General features: G+C 44.2%; 1 protein-coding gene and 1 long non-coding RNA gene across 4 annotated transcripts in view; one reads left to right on the top strand and one right to left on the bottom strand.

Moving 5' to 3' along the window:
• RFT1 (RFT1 homolog) overlaps positions 1–13377 on the bottom strand; it is a 48156-nt gene extending 34779 nt beyond the window's left edge. For all 3 annotated transcript variants that reach the window (XR_002310010.2, XM_020874208.2, XM_020874209.2), the window contains exons 1-6: positions 13269–13377; positions 9809–9894; positions 7988–8104; positions 6617–6806; positions 5504–5605; positions 1336–1473 (exon numbers count right to left, since the gene is read on the bottom strand). Coding sequence is in view for 2 of the 3 variants with exons in the window: in XM_020874208.2 (XP_020729867.2) it covers positions 1336–1473; positions 5504–5605; positions 6617–6806; positions 7988–8104; positions 9809–9894; positions 13269–13331 (696 nt within the window). In the remaining variant the exon portion in view is untranslated. The remainder of the gene's footprint in view (positions 1–1335; positions 1474–5503; positions 5606–6616; positions 6807–7987; positions 8105–9808; positions 9895–13268) is intronic.
• Positions 13378–13464: 87 nt separating this feature from the next.
• Positions 13465–14656, top strand: LOC139031305 (uncharacterized). The gene is made up of 2 exons (XR_011483790.1): positions 13465–13914; positions 14436–14656. It is a non-coding gene; the product is annotated as an uncharacterized lncRNA (long non-coding RNA).
• Positions 14657–19811: the final 5155 nt, after the last annotated feature.

The following is a 19811-nucleotide window of genomic DNA, read 5'->3' as shown; positions in this document are numbered from 1 at the left end:
TTACATCGTATCTGGTTTTTCTTGAAAACTTGTACAACAAGATTCCTAACATTCTGAGACTTGAATTCCAAATACTTTGTTACATTTTTCAAGTAATCAGGGAAGAGCTTTAAGAAGAAGCCGAGCTGAAGCCTTACCTCAACTCAGTGAACCACCTCCAGCAAACAAGTACCAGAAAAAAAGAAAGTGGATCAGCCCAGATGCAGCAGGTCACAGAGCCACTGCACAGATGCAATGTGGTAAAACACCACGGGCGTGCCTCCTGGGCTGGAGACTCTAGCTCTGACCCCACAAGAGTCAGGAGATAAAAGTTAAATGGACCAAGAGTTGAAGTGTTGAGTAGAAAGAGATTATGCCTCACTCCCACCCATCAGCCTCTGGAAGCCTCAACTGTCTACCTGGGGAAGCGGATCACCTGAGAGAGTGGCCTGACACTAGACAAAGGAACCCTGCAGGGGCCTTCAGCTATGTCAGCACCTCCAGACTGTCTGTGCTGGAGGTCAGGCCCGGGAAAAACCAAGACACAGCAGCAGAACAGACAGTGAGCATGGGGTGAGAGCCTGCACTCTGCTGGGAGTCATGCCTACCCGGCTCCTGTCCTCACTCTGACCCCCACCCCAGGCAGGTATTTAGGTGCTAAGCCTCAGCTTCTCCACCCTAAAAGAGAGATAATAATGTCAGCCCCAAAGAGTTGCTGTAACCATTAAATATGGTATGTAAATCATCTGGCACAGGGAGTGGCAGAGAGTTTCTCAACTGGGGGCAATTTTGCCCCCTAGGGGAGCATCTGGAGATATTTTTGGTTGTTACAACTGAGGGGTGGTAGTTACTGGTATCTAGTGGGTAAAGATCAAGAACGCCGCTGTACATCCTACAGTGCAAAGGACAGCTCCCCCCCCGCCCCACAACAAATGTGACCCACCCTGGAGAACGAAATGGCAACTCACTCGAAATCCCAGGGACAGAGGGGCCTGGTGGGCTACAGTCCATGGGGCCACGACTTAGCAGCTAAACAACAAATATATATATGTGCATATATACATATGTATCTATAACTGAATCACTGTACTGTACACCTGAAACTAACACAACATTATAAATTATCTACATTTCAATACAAGTTTTTTTAAATTAAAAAAAAAAATCATGCAACACAAATCGTCATTAGTGCCAAGATTTAGAAACTGTGGCTGAGCACATAACAGGCACTTCATAAACGTGAGTTATCAAATTATCTTTGTTATTATAACTATAAACAATAAATTGTCATTTCTTTCCCTCAAGGATAACCAGCATCTGTGATTAAAATGATAAGAGACAAAATACATTACTTACTCTACTTCTTGGCATATTGGGTAACAGATCTGTCATGCTGGAGACGGGAAGAGCTTGTTGCTTGGCTGATTCTGGGGAGCCCAATACCTTTGCAAAGTAAATAACATAGCAGAGCACCAGAATTGCAGTATAGGAAAGCTGAAAAAAAGAAAATAGTGGGTTTTAATTACACTGTTTTAATGTAAGCATAATTAAGAAGGGGTTTTCTGGGTGGCTCACTGGTAAAGAATCCACCTGCCAATGCAGCAGATGAGGGTTCAATCCCTGGGTCCTGAAAATCTCCTGGAGAAGGAAATGGCAACCTACTCCAGGATTCTTGCCTGGGAAATCCCATGGACAGAGGAATCTGGCGGGCTACAAACTTAGCAACTAAACCACCACCACTATCACCGTAACTAAGATGTGCCTATAGATATGACTGTAAAGGCCAGTCAAGAAATAGAACTGTCTTAATTAACTGTACTTTCTATTGAGCAATGACTCACCTTCTGGAAAATAGTACTAGTCACTAACACTCAGGTCCACTGCAGCATCTCTGGGGAAGGCATCACAACACTCCACCTGACTGGGAGAATAGTTCTTCCAGACAGGCAGAACATAACTTCCATAACAGACATCCATTAGGGCAACCACACAGCAATGTCAGATACGTTCTCAGAAGATTTGTATCTGGCCAAAGGGACGGCTTTCCCACCTAGACAGCACACCATGAGGACCCACATGTCCTGGCTGTGCTAATTTCCAGGGATGTGCCATCATCCAGGGCTGGGGACTTCCCACGAACCCTGGAAACCTGTGACGTTATGATTAAAAAGCAGAACTGAGCTGTTGTCTCTCCTCTCTGCCCAGCGCATGGGCAGGGCAAGAGCTACCACAGGACTGGGAGGGAAGAGGTGATAAAAGGCCCCACAACCCCTCCCTCTTCCCATCTGAGACAGAAAGATGGCTTCTGGTGAGGAGCAACAGTCTGGAGTTTTGTCTGCAGGTTGGGGAGGAGTATCCCAAGAGCCCCTTTTTACAAGTTCCCTTCTCCTCTCTCAGCCTGAGAAAAGCATTGCACAGTAGCTCAAGGAGGACTGGGATCTCCAGGTACCACTTTCAATCTGGAAACACCAAGGCTTATCATGTAAAAAAGGCACACATCAAGGACTAAGAGGAGTCTGGATTTAGCAGGTGTAGGCCCTCTGCTTTCCAAACCCATCCACGCCTGAGGACAGACCTGCCACCCACCCTCCTTCTTCCATGCCTCAAACCCTTTCAGACACAAGCAGTGCTGTGGGAGCCATACCATCTAATGCCAATGTCCTCTGTAACGAGCACCTTCTCCAGCCCCCTTTGCTGCCTCTGTCACCTTCCCGCTGACCAGAGCCTGGGGAGGACCAGCAGTCTCTTCACAGAGTATCCTAACTACAGAGTCCCTGCTCCTCTTTTCCAATGAGGAAAAATTCACATAACGTTGACCATTTTAATCATTTTACAGCATATAATGCAGTGGTTTTTAGTACATTCACAATGTTGTGCAACCACCACCACTATCTAATTCCAGAACATTTTCATCACTCTAAAAGGAAACTCTTGGCCCATTAAGCAGTCACTCTCCATTCCTCCATCCCCTGATAACTACTAATCTGCTTTCCATCTCTATGGACTCACTTATTCTGGACATTATATATTAATGGAATCATATAATGGGTGGCCTTTACTTCTGGTTTCTTTCACTTAGTATAATGTTTTCAAGGTTCATTTACATCATAGCACATATCAGTATTTCATTTTTATGGCTGAATAATACTCTATTATATAGATATACCATATTTTGTTTATTCATTCATCAACTGATGAACATTTGGGTTGCTTCCACCTTTTGACTATTGTGAATAGTATTATTACAAACATCTGTATACAAATTTTTGTTTGATCACTTGTCTTCAATTCTTTTGGGTGTATATCTAGGAGGAGAAATGCCAGATTATGTGACAGTTCTATATTTAACATTTTGGGGAATTGCTAAATTGTTTTCTAACGCTGCTGCACCAAAAAAAAAAAAAAAAGCTGCTGCACCATGTTACATTTCTACCAGCAATGTATGAGTGTTCCAATTTCTCTATATCTTCAACAACACTTGCTATTTACTATCTTTTTGATAACTGCCATCCTAGTGGATACAAAACAGTATCTCATTGTGGTTTTGACTTACATCTGCCTAAGGAGATCAGTCCTGGGTGTTCAATGGAAGGACCGATGCTGAAGCTGAAACTCCAATACTTTGGCCACCTGATGCGAAGAGTTGACTCACTGGAAAAGACCCTGATGCTGGGAAGGATTGGGGGCAGGAGGAGAAGAGGACAACAGAGGAGGAGATGGCTGGATGGCATCAGCAACTCGATGGACATGAGTTTGAGTAAACTCAGGGAGTTGGTGATGGACAGGGAGGCCTGGCGTGCCGCGATTCATGGGGTCACAAAGAGTTGGACACGACTGAGCGACTAAACTGAACTGAATGACTAATGATGCTGAGCATCTTTTCATGTGCTTATTTATATATCTTCTTTGGATTCAAGTCCCTGACCCACTTCTGGGGTGGTTTGTCTTTTGTTATTGAATTGTGAGAGTTCTTTATTATTCTAGACTGACTCTTTTTATTTGAGTCATGCTGCCAAGAGTTGAGGGACCTGTTTCAGGAGGAACCGGGAGGCAAGCTGGAGAAAGGGGAATCCCAGCACCATAGGTGGAGCTCCCCTGGTGATATGAGCTGCTGTTAGCTCTTTAACCTTTCCCACAGAGACTGATAGACAATGTCCCAGAGAAGAACTTTCACAGGTCTTATGATAAGGACGCCAATAAAACTTCAAACTCAGAACTGGCCTAGCTGACCTATGATCTATGATGTATCCTGGGTGGGAGCTACAATAATCAGAAAATCATAATGCAAGTAACTTTCCCAAGAAGAGTCAACCAATAACCGGGCATCTCTATGACACTCCTACCCTATTAGGGAGAGTACATTGCAAACAATGATGAACACTGAGAATGGCAGTTCTAGACTTAATAAACGGTGGCAAAAATATTCAGAAGTAACATTTCTAAAACATGCAATTGTTGCAAGCTGCTTTTAGGAAGCAATTCTCATTCTTAATCTACAATTTTAAATCTAGCTTTTCTATGTTTCACAGAAATACCTGCAGTTTTTGGCTAGGACACAGGAAAACATTTTCACATAAATCATTACTAAGAACTTTAACTTGCTTTCCAATATATTAAGAAAAATTACAAATTAGTTTCAACTATGAGATAGTCTGATAACTATTTGATCTTAGTTTCATTTTTTAAATTAGCACTTATAGTCTAGCTATGGAGGGCTTCCCAGGTGTCTCAGTGGTAAAGAATCCACATGCCAAGCAGGAGATATGGGTTTGATCTCTGGATCCTGAAGATCCCCTGGAGAAGGAAATGGCAACCCACTTTAGTATTTTTGCCTGGAAAATTCCGTGGACAGAGGAGCCTGGCAGGCTACAGTCCATGGGGTCACAAAGAGTCAGGGACATGACTTAGTGACTGAACAACAAAAACAACTCAACAACAAAAACAACATCAACAAAAATAAGCTATATTTTTAATAGAACTAGAAAGATGAATTAGAACTAGAGAATGGGATAGAATTGAAGCCAAAACTGCTAAAACTGAAAATATACCTCCTATGACTCGATTCACGCCCTCTGAATTAGGAGAGATTTCAATCTAAGTTTTAAAGCGGCTTGGCAGAGATTCCTGCTATTCTGAAAACAACTGATTGAAATTCAGGGAAAATAACAGGCAATTTGATTCCCACCCCACCCCCTTGCTGCTTTTTTTTCTCCTCCAGAAGACTATCAGACAATCAAAGATCAGTTTGATATAGGCTTGCCCACAGAACATCTAAAGAAGCTTTCATGTATGAGAACAAACTTTCACATCCCCCTCACAGTGGGGACCTGGTGAGGGCCACATCCAGCCTTGGACAGGCATGGCAGCCAGAGGAGAAGCAGTGCCAAGACCATCTTTCTAGAACTTATAGCCTTCTCCACATGCATGAATACTACAAATGCAAACCACGCAGTAACAGGAACAAGAAGTAAAACACAGATGGAGAAACAGAGATTATACCAAAGTTAAAAGTTGTAACTCTTACCTGGGCCAAAGAGAAAATGTACAGCCCCCAGTGAGGCAACCACAGCACAAGAAGCGCTGTCAGGATGCTCTTGAGGATTACTGACAGGCTCTCAGCAATCACCTGCAAACCCATAGTAAAGGGTATACTTTAGAGACATTATTAAAACTAAAAAGGCAAAGGAACCCCAGACAATCTGGGATAATGGTTACCCTGGTGGTAGGGGTGGGTGAGTAATATGGTTGGACACAGTATTTATAATGTTCTACTTTGGGACTTCCCTGGCAGTTCAATGATTAAGACTTCACCTTCCAATGCAGTGGGTTTGATCCCTAGTAGGGGAGCTAAGATCCCACACGCCTTTTGGCCAAAAAACCAAACATAAAAGAGAAGCAAAACTTTAACAAATTCAATAAAGACTTTAAAAATGGTCCACATTAAAAATTTTTGTAATTAAAAAAAAAATACTGCTCTATTTCTTGGGTTGGGTAGTAGGTTCATGGATCTTTAAGATTTATATATATGTTATATACTATATTGTTTCGTATGTATCGCTTCCTTGGTGGTGGTTCAGACAGTAAAGAATCTGCCTGCAGTGCAGGAGACCTGGGTTCGATCAGTGGCTTGGGAAGACACCCTGTAGAAGGGAATGGCTACCCAAAACTAAAAATGGTCCACATTAAAAATTTTTCTAATTAAAAAGAAAAATATTGCTCTATTTCTTGGGTTGGGTAGTAGGTTCATGGATCTTTAAGATTTATATATTATATACTAAATTGTTTTGTATGTATCAAATAATACACTTTAAAAGATGAAAAAGTTAATATTATTATACAACTAAATAGAATCACTAGGAAAACCCGAAAAACCTCTATGGTCCTCTTAAATTCTTATTTAAACTAGTAACTTCCCTATTAGCAAAACTGTTCTTCATTAATAGTGCAGGAGAGGTAAATTTCAACCAAGCCCATCTGACAAATCTCAAGTGAATGAACTGAACTGATCATGTTACCTTTTTTCAAATACATTTTACATGCAAGTTTGAAGAGCATTCTCTTTTATAAAAGCATTTTTAAAAAACCACCCTTTCATTTATTCTTCTCATTTCTCATTCACAGCAGAAGGGACACCGACCTTGAGCCTGACAAACATATGGGCTTGTGCCAAGACCCAGAAGGGCTCTCCCAGAAGTTCCACCACTGCTGAGAAGCCAAAAACCACCACTCCAGTTCCATAGTGGGGGACAACGTGAGGATCAGGCACTTCAAGCAACTGTAGCCAGACCCAGCCCAGGAATAAGGACCAAAACACACCCAAAGGAACTCTAGAAAAGGGAAAAAAATGTCTTTTAATATGCTAAATATAACAATAAAAATAAATATATGTTAAAATAGTAACACTGAACAAAAAAGAAATATAGTCATGATAAAAACAGCTACCACTTATTCAGGCACTTACTACATGCCAGGCACTATGATTCACCCCGTTTATCTCACTGAGCCCTCACCACAATACTCTGTCATTATCCCCACTTACAAGATGAAGAAACTAAGGCTGACAGGCATAGGGGATATTTGGCCAAGGTCTTAAACAGCTAGTCAAGGGAAGAAGCAGGACTCAATCCTGATCTAACTCCAAAGCCTGCTCCTATCCACTGTGTTACACTGACTTACAAGTAAAACTGCCAGAAGTGCCTGCTGTTTGCACTTAGAACGACTAAAGGATGGTATAGAGCTGGTCTTATACTTCAAATAAGTGGAAGTCCAGTGCACAGTATCCCTTCAGGTGTGACCAGAAGGCTCTTCAGCATGACTGGGTGGCTAACAGTCATTCCTCTAATAAAATAAACACCTACCAGCCCTTAAAACAGTCATCTCCATGAGGTAATAAAGAGTTATGCAAGGGAAAGACTGGAAAACCATTTGAACCATCAGCCCTCCCGGCAGGAACTGAACTGCAGAAAAGTCATTACAATTTTTAGCTGATATACTTGACCCTCAAGAATATTTCATTTTTTATTTTATTTTTTTACTTGGCCCTCAAGAATATTTTAAAATGCTCAGAAGTGAAATCAACATGACAAAATGAGGAAAGATACAAAGAAACACTTCAAAAGGCTTTCAAAAAATAATAAGTGGCTGTTAAAAGATCAGAAAACACTGTAAAAAGAAATGATTAGGAATAAAAAAGATGGCACAGGCTCAGTGGGAATCAAAACAGCAGAAACAGCCTACAGAGGCTGAAGGCAGTAGAAATGGGGCTAGAAACGTGGCACAGAAACCCCCACCCAAAGCCTCCTCCTGGCTCCTGGCTGTCCTGAGAGAAAACAGCCAGGGAAGCTCCTTCACACAGACATCCTCCCCTTTCTACCCCGTGCCAATGGCCCAGAAGCCCATTGCAAAACCCAAGCTGGAGACTATTCAGCTTTAGGCAAGAAATGCTGTTTAACTTCTCACTTACTACACTTGCCTCCAGGAAACTGTCTGCGGCCAAAGAACAACTCACGTGAGCCACAGGAGGCTGAGAGTCTGACTCCAGTCTCGCTTGGCGGCCCCACTCAGACATGCTCGACGGAAGGCCTCTCTGGCCAGGAAGAGGGTGGTTGAGTAAAGCAGTGTTAGCCTATAAAGGAAAAGCAGAGAGTAATATGATATGCAGTTTTTTCATAGAGACAACTTCAGTGATTTTCCAGCAACTGGGAGGAGGAAAAGTCTCAGTTATCTTGGTGGTGATGTGGAGGGGCAATGGTTTCTTACAGAAACCCCTTCCCCAACTAATCGGACCCACACAGTAACAGAGTTAGGAACTCAACAAGGGACATATGAGTGTGTGCCCACGGAGAGTTATGCCTAGGAGAGAAACTGCCACAGTGGCCCCAAAAGGCTACAATCTTTGTGTCTATGCAGAGGTGTGGCTCTGACCATAAGGAGGAAAAAAGGACAATATGACCCCACACAGAGGGCCTCTTGGCTACCCTGACACTGGTGACCTAATGGCCCCTTTGAAAGAAGCGAGGCTCTCCTCGGTGAAGAATCTCAATGCAAGCAACGAGGCTGGCAGCCATGACTGGGGCTGCTGTAACCCAGATGAGCAAAGCCTGTCTGCATCCCTCCTGGAGGGCAGCACCTAGGTGGACCCTCCTGCACCTCAGCAGAGAGTTGCGATGGTTCCCCTTCCTCGGCAGGCAGTGACCTGGATGGAGCCACAGTGGGGACGGCCCAGGGCAACGGTACCTGAGGTCGCCAAGGACTTTCCTGGAACGCAGTGCATCAGCCCAAATGAGAGCGAACCATACCTTAAGCAGCTGGGCAGGCCAGATAAGAGCTGTCAGAGCAGGGACCTGGCAATCTGGGGAAGGCCAGCTGGACAGAGGCCCAAACTGCTTTAAAGTCTGAGTACCTGAGACCTTGGCCCTCTTCCTTCCTGTTTTTATAACAGCATGTCTCAAAGTATGGCCCCTACTTCAAAATCACCTGAAAAAAGTGTCAAAATGCAGTTCCCGGGCACCTCCTCAGTCCCATCTAGTGCAAAGCTCACCAGATGATTCCTTTGCCCACCAAAGTTTGAGAGCCTTCATTAAAGCTCCAAGAACAGCACCAAGAGCATATGTTCAGTAAGTATTATTATAGATGTAAAATGCTGTCTGGAACATACTGTCTTGTTTACCAGAATGTGAAGACACACCTAAGCACCTGAGCTATACTGAGCACGCACATCGCTTCCTATACTTTTGTGTCATTTGTGAAGACAGAATATGTGTGGGTGTCCATGAACAGACAGGAGGAGAGTAGAAGAAACAGTCTAAAAGACAAAGCAAGCTGGCTTTCTAAGAGCCTCCGAGGAACTAATGACAAGGACTCAGTTCTCATCCCACCGCCACTTTCCAATTATAAAATTCACTAAGGAGGGAGGGAAGGTGGCTGCTCTGGCCCTGCAATTACAAAGCACATCTTCACGATCTGCAGAACTCCTGCTTCCTTTGCTGTCAGCAGGACAAGAACACAGGATTATACCTGAGTTGGAGTTAGCAGTGAATTACTCCCACTCCTCTGCTGAGTTCTAAGAGCAGGCACAGCGGAAGAGCTGGCAGAGAAATGTGCATTTGGAGGCAGCTAATGGAAAACACACCATGGGTCCATTAAAAGCAACATCGCCCGCTCATCCCCCAAACCCAGCACGCTCCTCTTCTGCCCACTGCTGAAACACTCTGCTTCCGGTAAAGGTCCAGGCTCCCAGAATCTGAGGGTGACACACAGGTACAGAGTTTGAAGAAAACCCAACTAGGGATGCGAGCTGTGGATGATGCCAGGGTACACTCCTTCTTACCTGACATTCACTATGCCAATGATTTCCTTCGATAGGAAGCGAAGAATAAATGCATTCAAGACAAAGGTGATCAATCGAAACAACACCTGCCAAAAAAAGAAGATAAATACATAAGAATAAACTATATTGGGAAGGTTTACTTTGCTGAAATGAACACAAGATGGCTGCTCTTCTTAAAGTAATGACATACAGAAGCTTTGTCACAGAGATTTTTTCTAAAATGTTCAAGCTGTCTGTACTGCTTCTGAAATCTCATTCCTTGGGGTCTCTTGGCACTCGTGTGCAATGGTCAAAAAACCCAAGGTGCTTGGAAGTCTCCCTAGTTTACTGACAAGAAGAGGGAAGCTGTGACAGATTCATTGAATTTCTTCAGGTTCAAAGTCAGGCACTCCAGGGGGCAAAAAGGGAATTCTAGTTAGTGCTTCACAATGGCCTTCCCTTTCTAACCTATTTAGAAAGAGCATGCACTTAGCAAGTGAAAGCCTGCATGATAAAGCAGACTTACCAGGAATTATGGAGTCTAATTTCTCCTTCTTTTCTGCCTATATTTAATACCTAAGCACCTGATACTGATGTTGAATCTCTTTGAACTTTAGTTTTGTCAATTAGGAAGCAGAAAAGGCTATATATATTTATTGAATATTTGCCACTTTCCAGAGAGGAGATGAAATATCTTTTAAACAATTGCAATAAGATAATATAAAACAGAGGGAAAGGAAAACAGTCTAGCTAATGCCATTGGAAAAAGAAATGCCCCAAGATTCTTAAGCCTGTCAATTCAAAAAAACCACCTGAGCAAAGAATTCTTCCCATGAGACAGAGAAAAACAGGTCGCAATTAAATAAGGTTGCCAAATGAGGATAATGGCTGGGGTGCAAGCCTCACTAAGTGACAGCCACCTCTGCAACCTGGCAGCCCCACAGGGGTAACTCAAGGGCACTCCGGAGCAAATGATGCAAATGACAGATCACTTCTGTGTCAAGCACTCTGAGTTACACGTGAACAGTTACTATCTGGAATATTCAACCGAAGTATGCCAATGGACCACAGTGATATTTCCCACAGTATATCTCTGGGAAAAGGTATGACCAAAAGAGAGACTGCAGTCTAACATGGTCCCCAAAGTGTCACAAAGCAGCAAGGTCTCCAAAGCCAAGAGATCACAATGTTAACCTTTATGGAGTCCAAGATGACCTTTTGAAAATCTCAGGAAAGCTTGGGAGCCTCTCCTGAGAAACATGCAGGTACATACATAAGACACCAAATTCTGTATTCAGTTTTAGAGATTTGAAATGAATTCACGCAGCTCTTAACAGAAAAAGTTTTCTCAGCTCAGCATCTCAACTCACCATTTAACTAAACCTGTCTTCGAATTTTTGTAAGGCTCAATTTTCATTCATGTCAAATGAGGCTACCTGTCTCACAGAGTTGATAACAAGGACCAAACACCACCAAAAAAGTGAAAGCATTTTTGAAAAATGCATCCAAATAAAAGGAATTAATAATTTCACTATAGCTGGCTCACAGTGAAGACAGGCAATAAACTCCCAAATTCCTGCAGAACAAAGTGTAACTGCAAAACTACTGTACCTCAAGTGCCTGCATTGTAATTTGAGAAAGCACAGAAGACTGAATTAAAACACTCCAAGAAACCTAAACATTATGGCTATTACACACACACACACACACACAGACTTCCCTGGTGGTCCAGTGGTTAAGACTCAACACTACCAGTGCAAGGGATATGGATTCCATCCTTGGTTGGAGAACTAAGATCCCACATGCTATAATCAAAAAAATAAATAAACACATTTATGTTAACTTCAAAGTTATTGTTGCTAATAAACTTAATGTCTCAGGCCATATCCACACCTAACTGGCTTAAGTTAAGGTTTGAGCTAATGAAGCTATGAAGTTGTTCACATTCCCCATATTTGCTCCATATTGTGGGCCTTATTAGCAACACAGTCTTCATTTAACTTTGTAAAGGACTTGATAGTTTTTTCTAAAAAGCCCTTTCACATCTTTTAAATAGCTGATCCCTAAAAGCAACCAGGTAAATGCACAGGAAGCAAGTAAGTCTCAGAGCAAAGGATTTGCCACATGAAAAGCAAATGACCCAGCCTGACCTTATGGCTAAGGCCATCAGACTCCTAGGCTAGTGGGTTTTTTGTTATGACTTGTTTTCTTTTTATGAAGCCAATCTCAGTAGTAAGATATCGTCAAAGGTTGAAAAATCAACACTGTGGATAAAACACTGAATTCAAATAGCTATCAATGTGGTGAAATAGAAAAGAAATACAACTAAGTAACTCGGGATTCACCTATTTAGGGTTACATGAACAGCTAACTAAGTGTATATTTGTGCAAGGAATTCTTCTACGTGCCTTATGTAGCTCATCTCATTTCATTCCTACAATGACCATTTAAAAAGTTCATATTACCATAATAAAAACAGCTAACATTTAGTAAGTATTTACAATATGCCTAATGACATTATGAGATTGCATTATCATTCTCATTTAAGATGAGAGACTGATGACTGTAGAAGTCAAGAGATTTTCACCAAAAGCAGGCACTTAGCAAGTGACAAGGCCCTAACGTGAGCCCTGGTCTGCCTGATTCTTTCTCTCCACTTCCACGTGAAAAGCTGCCTCTCTAAAATAAGGCGGAGAGTAGATTCAGAGCTTTTGTGAGTAAGGGCTGAAAGGCTCAGGAGCAAGACAGAAAAAAAATGAAACACCTGGCTTCATGGCTAAATGACTTAGAATGACCTGGCTCTAAGGTTAAAAGAATCTTAACGATGACATTTGGATCAACTGGCATGTACCACAGCTGACAGATGATAAAAATTAGTGCCAAGAGGAGTAAGTGATTTGTCCATGGTCACGCTGCTGGAAGGAAGATGTAGTCAATATACTACTGTGTTAAGTAACAATTATCCAGATAAGCCCAACCCAGCCTCACAGCAACCTTATGACCGAGGTACTGTTATTACTCCCATTTTATGAGGAGTCGTCTTGGGTCATGCAGCAAGCACATGATAGAACCAAGAGTCCTGAATCAGGCCTGTCTGAACCCAGGTCCCTGTTCTTAGCTATGCCACACTGTCTCTCTGAACTCAGTGGGGGTCAAAGTTTGAAAAAAAGTTTGAGGTAAGGAGTGGGACATGGATAAAAAAATTAACAAATAAACAAAAAACCCTGGCTTAAAAAAAAAAAAAATTCTAGAGCACCCGAGGCATCCCTCCCTTACTGCCATATGGGAAACAGAATGCTTAAAAGGAAAGTGACTTGTCTGCAATCTCTCAGCTCTGGGCCCAGGTCCCTCTCAGGCGCCACCGCCTCTCGCCAAACCCCTCCGTATTAGCTGTGTCCACGCAGGAATGGGTTCTCAAGGGCCCGAGGGTCTCCTCGTGAATCCCACTGCAAGACGGGCTGGGGCCGGTCCCCCAGAGTACCTGAAGGAGCAGACCTGAGGAGGCCAACCGGGCCGCCTGGCCCAGCACCTCCCGGCTGCCCATAGCTTCGGCGTACGGGCTCTGTCATCAGGAAACGCCTCGGATACCCGACTTCGTCGCGAGAAGATGGCGTCACCGAGGGACTTGCTCGCTGATTGGCAGTTTTCGTACGGCGGAGGCGGGGGCACTGGAAGATCTGGCCCTTTAAGGGGACGGGAGTACGGCTGCGTCAGTGTAATTGCGCCGCCTCGCCGCTCAGGTTTGTCCTAGTCGGTCGTTTGTGTATCTATCCCTACGCGTCCGAAATAAATTAAATATTGTGACCATACTAAGAGACGCTGTTAAAGTAGCCAAAGCCCCTTCTCTAAAGCTCCCAGCCGTCAACCAAGAAACCCTACCTTCCCTGGCTTCATGTGCCAAAAGGAACAAGCTATTCAAGGACCTGCGTAAAAAGAGTCTTGATAATTTGACCTTCGCTTACAACATCACGGCCATGGTCCCCTGAATCAGACTGGACAAGACTGTCCCAGTTTTACAGCGAAAACACTGAGGACTAGAAGTTAAATACAACATCTTCACATGTGTGATTTTGTGTAATGCTTTCTCAAGTGCTGAACATTGGACCCTGTTGTCAGAGAGGAATAAGGTGAGACCTGGAGATGTGAAATGACTTGTTCATGTATATACAATTTCTACCTGTGTGGAGCAGACCCCAGACTCCTGATCCTAAACTTGCCTCTCTTATCTACATACTACCAGCTGTGAGAACAGAGAAGTGCTTCAGGAAATGTAAAGTGCCCAATACAGTCATCAGTTGTTCTGTCCATGCTATCATCTGCTATGCAGGCCATAGAAAGTCCTATTTATCTCTTTTAGGCCCTAGATGATTTGACCCCAAATTACCTTTCAACCACCTTTCACACTATCACTGCCCTTTCCCTGAAACTTTCTAGACTCTATCCTTTCAGATCCCTTACAGGCCCTAATTGTCCTTTGCTCTGCTGCTATCTCTGCCCAAAATGCCCTCCTTGCACCACCTACCCTCCCAGACTCCAGTGTTTGTGAGTACAACAGCACCTCCTGTGGATTGAATGTGTCATCCCCAAATTCATGTGTTGAAGCCCTAATTTCCAATGTGGTTGTAATTGGAGGTGTGGCTTTTGGTAGGCAATTAGGTGATGAGAGTGGAGCCCTCAAGCATGGGGTTAGTGACCTTCCAAGAAGAGAAGAGAGGGGAACTCTCTCCCTGCCCTGTGAGGATACAGCAAGAAGGTGGCTGGCTGCAACCCAGGAAGAGGGCTCTCACCAAGAACTGAACCGGCTAGGACTGTATCTTAGACTTCCCAGCCCTCAGAACTGCAAGAAATAAATTCCTATTGTTTAAACCACCCAGTCTATGTTATTCTATTACAGCAGCCTAAGCAGATTAAGATAGCACCTGTAAAGCACTTTGTAACCTAGGCCTTGACCTAGGCTGCCTGCCCACCCCCTCAGACCTTAGGCTGGCAGGTGAGGTAGGCCCTGGCTCCCTTTATCTCCAGCGAAGCAGCTGCCTTAGCAGCTTAGCACAGTCTGCTTTGCAGTGAAGAGACTAAACTATATCTAGACATCCCATAGGCTCTGAGAAGGCAGGAATGAAGAGCATTTGACTTTGCCTCCTGAAGCAGTGGCAGGGAAAGTCTCTAGTACACCCATGAATGCTTCCTGACCTATTACTGCTGCTGGAAACAGACTATGGAGCTCAAGACCTATGCACTCTCCTCGCTCCCATCTTGCCAGGTTAATCAAGCTCCGTCTTATGGCAGAGACTCAGAATGTAAGCTTTTGACTATTAGAGCTGGCCCTGAATCCTCATTCTACCACTCATGAACCAGGTAACCTCAATATGCTCAGCTATTAAATAGGGGATATTATCTGTCTTGTGATGGCAATTGTAAGGATTAAAGTAGTCAAAAGTCTGGCCCTTCAGCAGCTTAAATTCTAGTGCAAGGAAGACTGGGGGGAAAAAACGCTTGTAAACGAATAATACAATTTCACAAAGTGATAAGTTCTATGAAAAAATGAAATAAGGTGGTAGAGGCTCTTAGAAGGGAAGGGAAGAGTGCTGTTCTGGAAGGCAGAGCAAATTAGACATCCACTTAGAGAGGAGAGCAAAATGCTGGAGGGTTGAACTATCTGGCCTGTGGGCTGAGATGTCCAACGCCTTGACCTAGGCTGCCTGCCCACCCCCTCAGACCTTAGGCTGGCAGGTGAGGTAGGCCCTGGCTCCCTTTATCCCCAGCAAAGCAGCTGCTTCCTCCACAGCTCCTCCTTGGAGCACAACCAGCCAAGAGCTCTTCATGTCAACATACCCTAACCCTAGTCATCTGGGTGGGCTGAATGACAGGAATCGTTTCACTGGGGGCGAAGTAGCCAAGGAGGAAATTCTCTAAGGTAAGTCCAAAGTGCAAAGTCTCCCAGGAGTCCAAGGTACAGACTCCAAGGGACTTCTGGGCAGGGAGTCAAAGGCCCTTTTCTGTCATTCCAGAGGGTAGGATTTAGCAAGGAGACACTGAGCAGATGCTTTGTGCGCAGTCATGTGTGGTACAAGAGTGTGTGGGAGAGAAAGAACTGTGATGAGAGTCAGTGAGCGCTGAGCACTAACTCCATGTCAGGCGCTCGTGGGAGCACTGTACATGCATGCACTAACCCCTTCATTCTCTCAATGGCTCATGAGGTAGGTGTTACAGATCAGGACTCTGGGAGAGCTGCAGAGATTGAGATGCAGTGAGCTTGAAGTTGTCCCCAGCCTCAGCACTGAGCTGCTCCAAAGGCCTCCCCTCTGTTAAAGGTATTGGCACCAACGGGGCCTGGCACACTCCATAGTTCTTATGCAGAGGGCTAAGCTCAGGGATGGTGAGCTAAGACCTGTTGGTTATTGCCTATTTTATACCACTTGCAAGCTAAGAATAATTTTTAGAGTTGTAAATGGCTAGGAAAAATCAAAAGAAGACTATTTCATGACACATGAAAATTTCATGAAATTCAGATTTCAGTGTCCACATATAAAGGTTCTTTTTTAATTAGAAAATTGGTATCATGTTGTATATTTCCACTGTGTTTTCGAATTATTATTTTTTTAATTGAGGTATAGTTGACATACAATATTATATAAGTTTCAGGTGAACAACATAGTGATTCACATTTTTAAAGGCTATATTTCACTTATAATTATTATAAAATGTTGTCTGTATTCCCTGTTTTCTCATATATCCTTATAACTCATTAATTTTTATAATATTTATTTATTTATATGGCTGTTTCAGGTCTTGGGGCAGCATGAAGGGCCTTCATTGCATCATGTGGCCCATGGAGTCTCTAATTGTGGCACATGGGCTCCAGAGCCTATAGGCTTTGTTGCTCAAAGGGATGTGGGACCTCAGTTCCCCAACAAGGGATCAAACTCATGTCCCCTACATTGCAAGGCAGATTCTCACCCACTGGATCACCAGTGAAGTCCTAGCTCATTTATTTTATACATAGTAGTTTGTACCTCTTAATCTCCACCCCTATCTTGGCCCTCCCCACAAATAAAGTTTTATAGAAACATAACCACATCCACCCATTTGTTTACTTGTTGTCTGTAGGTACTGTCCTACTACAGTAGCAGAGTAGTTTGGCCTGAAAAACTGAAAATATTTACTATATGGCCTTTTAAAGAAAAAGTTTGCCACTCTTGGTGATCAACATTGAGCTCTGGTGCCCATCGTGCAGTGGACATTTCAATACTGACTGAATGAATGCATACATAAAATAATTTTTTAATTCAGTTAAAAAAATGTTTAAGGGTAGATGAGATTTATTAGCTCATGGCAAGGTCCAAAATGATTAATGATAATGATGATAAGAGTCCTTTCCTTTAGATCCTTTGGTTTGGGGGACAAGTGACCCCTGGCAGAACACTAGGCTGTAATTAGCTGTCATTGAAGGAGCTTTCCCCAGGCTTTCCCCTCCTTTTTGCTCTTCGTGCCAGGTAGCCTCCCTGCCAGGGAAAGTTTGACCTGAGCTGGCTATTTTATTACAAAGCTAGAGGGAGTGCCAGGGCTGTCACCAAGCCAGTTAGATTCCTGGGGCATTGAAACAGAGAGGGAGGTGGCTCTGGGTGGGGAAGCAGGATAGAAGATACAGCAAGTGGAGCCCTGGACCTCAGCTGGGTGTAGGCAGGACAGCAGGGCATGGTCCCATATACCAGCCACTAGCCCTGCCCTGCCAAGGCTTCCTGCTGCCCAGAGGACCTCCACCAGGGCCCTCCCTGCAAGAGAAACTCAAGAATCAGTCCCTCACTCAGAAGTCCCTGGGCGTGAGGATTCAGCTGTGTCACTAATAATCCATGTTTGCTGAGCCCAGGTAGGTATTGTGCTGCACATTTCTTCTTATGATCTCATTTTACTCCCACAGCAGCCCCACAAGGTACACACTGTTATTATACCCATTTTACAGACCAGGAGACTGAGGCTCAGTAGGGTTAAGGACCTGCCTAAGGGCTAGTAAATGGCGGTGCCAGAATTTGCACTGGGCAGTGTGACTCTCAGACCCTTAACCGGGACTGAACCAGAGTGTTTATTGTAGTGATGAGTTTTGGGACTTCACTTCAGCAGTTCTGAGTCAAAAAGACTAGGGTGGGCCTAGGAATATGCATTAACCTAGGTGGTTCTGATACACTGGGCCAAGCTCTGGGAAGCACAGCCTGAGGGCAGATCTCCAGGCACCTTGGGAAAAATCTACCTCCTTTGGTGGGCTGGAAAATTCTGTCTGCTGAAAGCAAGCAAATTGAGTCCTGAGATCTGCTCCCAGGCCCGTCCAGCCCACAAGGAGTCTTGCTCTCAGGATTGGGGTGCAGTTCGGGGGTCAAGGCAGCAGGGACTGGAGGTAGTGCCTGTGTGAGGGCCTTCGGGAGATATTTTTTCACCATTTATTTATTTAAATTTTTAAATATTTTGACCATATTACATGTCCACGAGGTCTTTTTATTTCCCTGACTGGGGATCGAACCTGCACCCCCCACATTGGCAGCACGGAGTCCTAACAGCTGGACCACTGGGGACATCCCCACTTGGGAAAGATTTGTACCAGGAAGGGTGCACAGTGCACCCCCTGGGTTCCCGGGTCTGCCCAGGGCCTGGGGGTGAGCAGGCACAGGGTCCTGGCTTTGTTTGCTCCTGTGGGCTTTGATTTGTGCAGAGATAAGAGAATAAATTGCAATGTCTGCTCATCAGCCTGCTTCATTTCAACTCAGTGTCTATGCCAGTGCCACTACTCTATGCCAAGGCATAAGGGAAGGTTTCCTACAGGAGCCTGTTTTGAGCTGCACCTTGAAGGGTAAGAAGGCATAGTCAGACAGAGGGATAAGCAGGCAGAGAGAATACAGAGGAGGAGACTTGCCAAACCCACTGGGGGACCCAGTGAGGTCCTCCCTCACCGGTCTGTGACCGGTGCAGAGTTGGTGGCACTGAGAATAGCAAGTTCGTGGATATGAACGTGCATGTGTGTATGAAATTCAGGCACATGTGTTCACATGCATGACAGGAGGTGAGTGGGCATCTATTCATGGGTGCAGATGTATTTGCCAGGGTCTGCCCTCAGACAAACTTTATGTTTGCCCACAGACAAAATCTGTACACACACATGCATCACATGTGCTTGTGGGTTTATGTGTGAGCACAAATGTGAAAACTTGAGTGTTAGATCACATGTATTGTACACAGCCAGTGAACATATGGGGAAACAAAGGTGTGCGTGCATGCAGGTATACATGCACGTGTGCCACCTCGGGGAGTCAGCCTTTGGACTTTCTGATTCTGGGTCTATGGCCCCCATAAGTATTAATGGTTAATGTTGTCGAGTCAGGCCTCCACTTTTCATGCATCACCTCAATTAATTTTCTCAACAATCTTACATGTTGGGCTTATAACATTTATTTAATAATCTTCTGAGTTATTAACCCATTTTATAGATGAAGAAACTGAGGCTTAGAAAAGTAAAGTGACTTGCTCTAGTGGCTCAGAGAGTAAGGAATCTGCCTGCAATGCAGGAGATGTGGGTTCTTTCCTGGATTGGGAAGATCCCCTAGAGAAGCAAATAGCAACCAACTCCAGTATTTCTGCCTGGAGAATCCCATGGACAGAGGAGCCTGGTGGACTACAGTTCTTGGGGTCACAAAAAGCCAGATATGACAGCAACAAACAACACACAGATGAAGAAACTGAGGCTTACAAAAGTAAAGTGATTTACTCAGAGCTACCCAGCCAAAAGGCAGGATAGCTGGGATTGAGCTCAGACTATCAGACCTCATTTTCTGCAAGCTGCTTCTTAGCGATTCACAAAGCTCCAGGGAGGAAATGCCTCGGGCACCCTTCTGCCCCTGGCCTGGACCCGGCACAGACACTCAGAGCTTCTCACATGCTAGGTAGGAAGGGGCTATTCCTGGGACCTGGGTCTTGCGACCCAGGGCTACACACGTAGAAAGGTCACACAGAGGTGAAATGGGGCAGTCTTTGTTTATCC

This window comes from Odocoileus virginianus, chromosome 26 (genome assembly GCF_023699985.2).
Source record: "Odocoileus virginianus isolate 20LAN1187 ecotype Illinois chromosome 26, Ovbor_1.2, whole genome shotgun sequence".
In the NCBI taxonomy this organism is placed as follows: domain Eukaryota; kingdom Metazoa; phylum Chordata; class Mammalia; order Artiodactyla; family Cervidae; genus Odocoileus; species Odocoileus virginianus.
The sequence above is the reverse complement of the archived record's forward strand: the minus strand, read 5'-3'. Positions and strand labels throughout refer to the sequence as shown.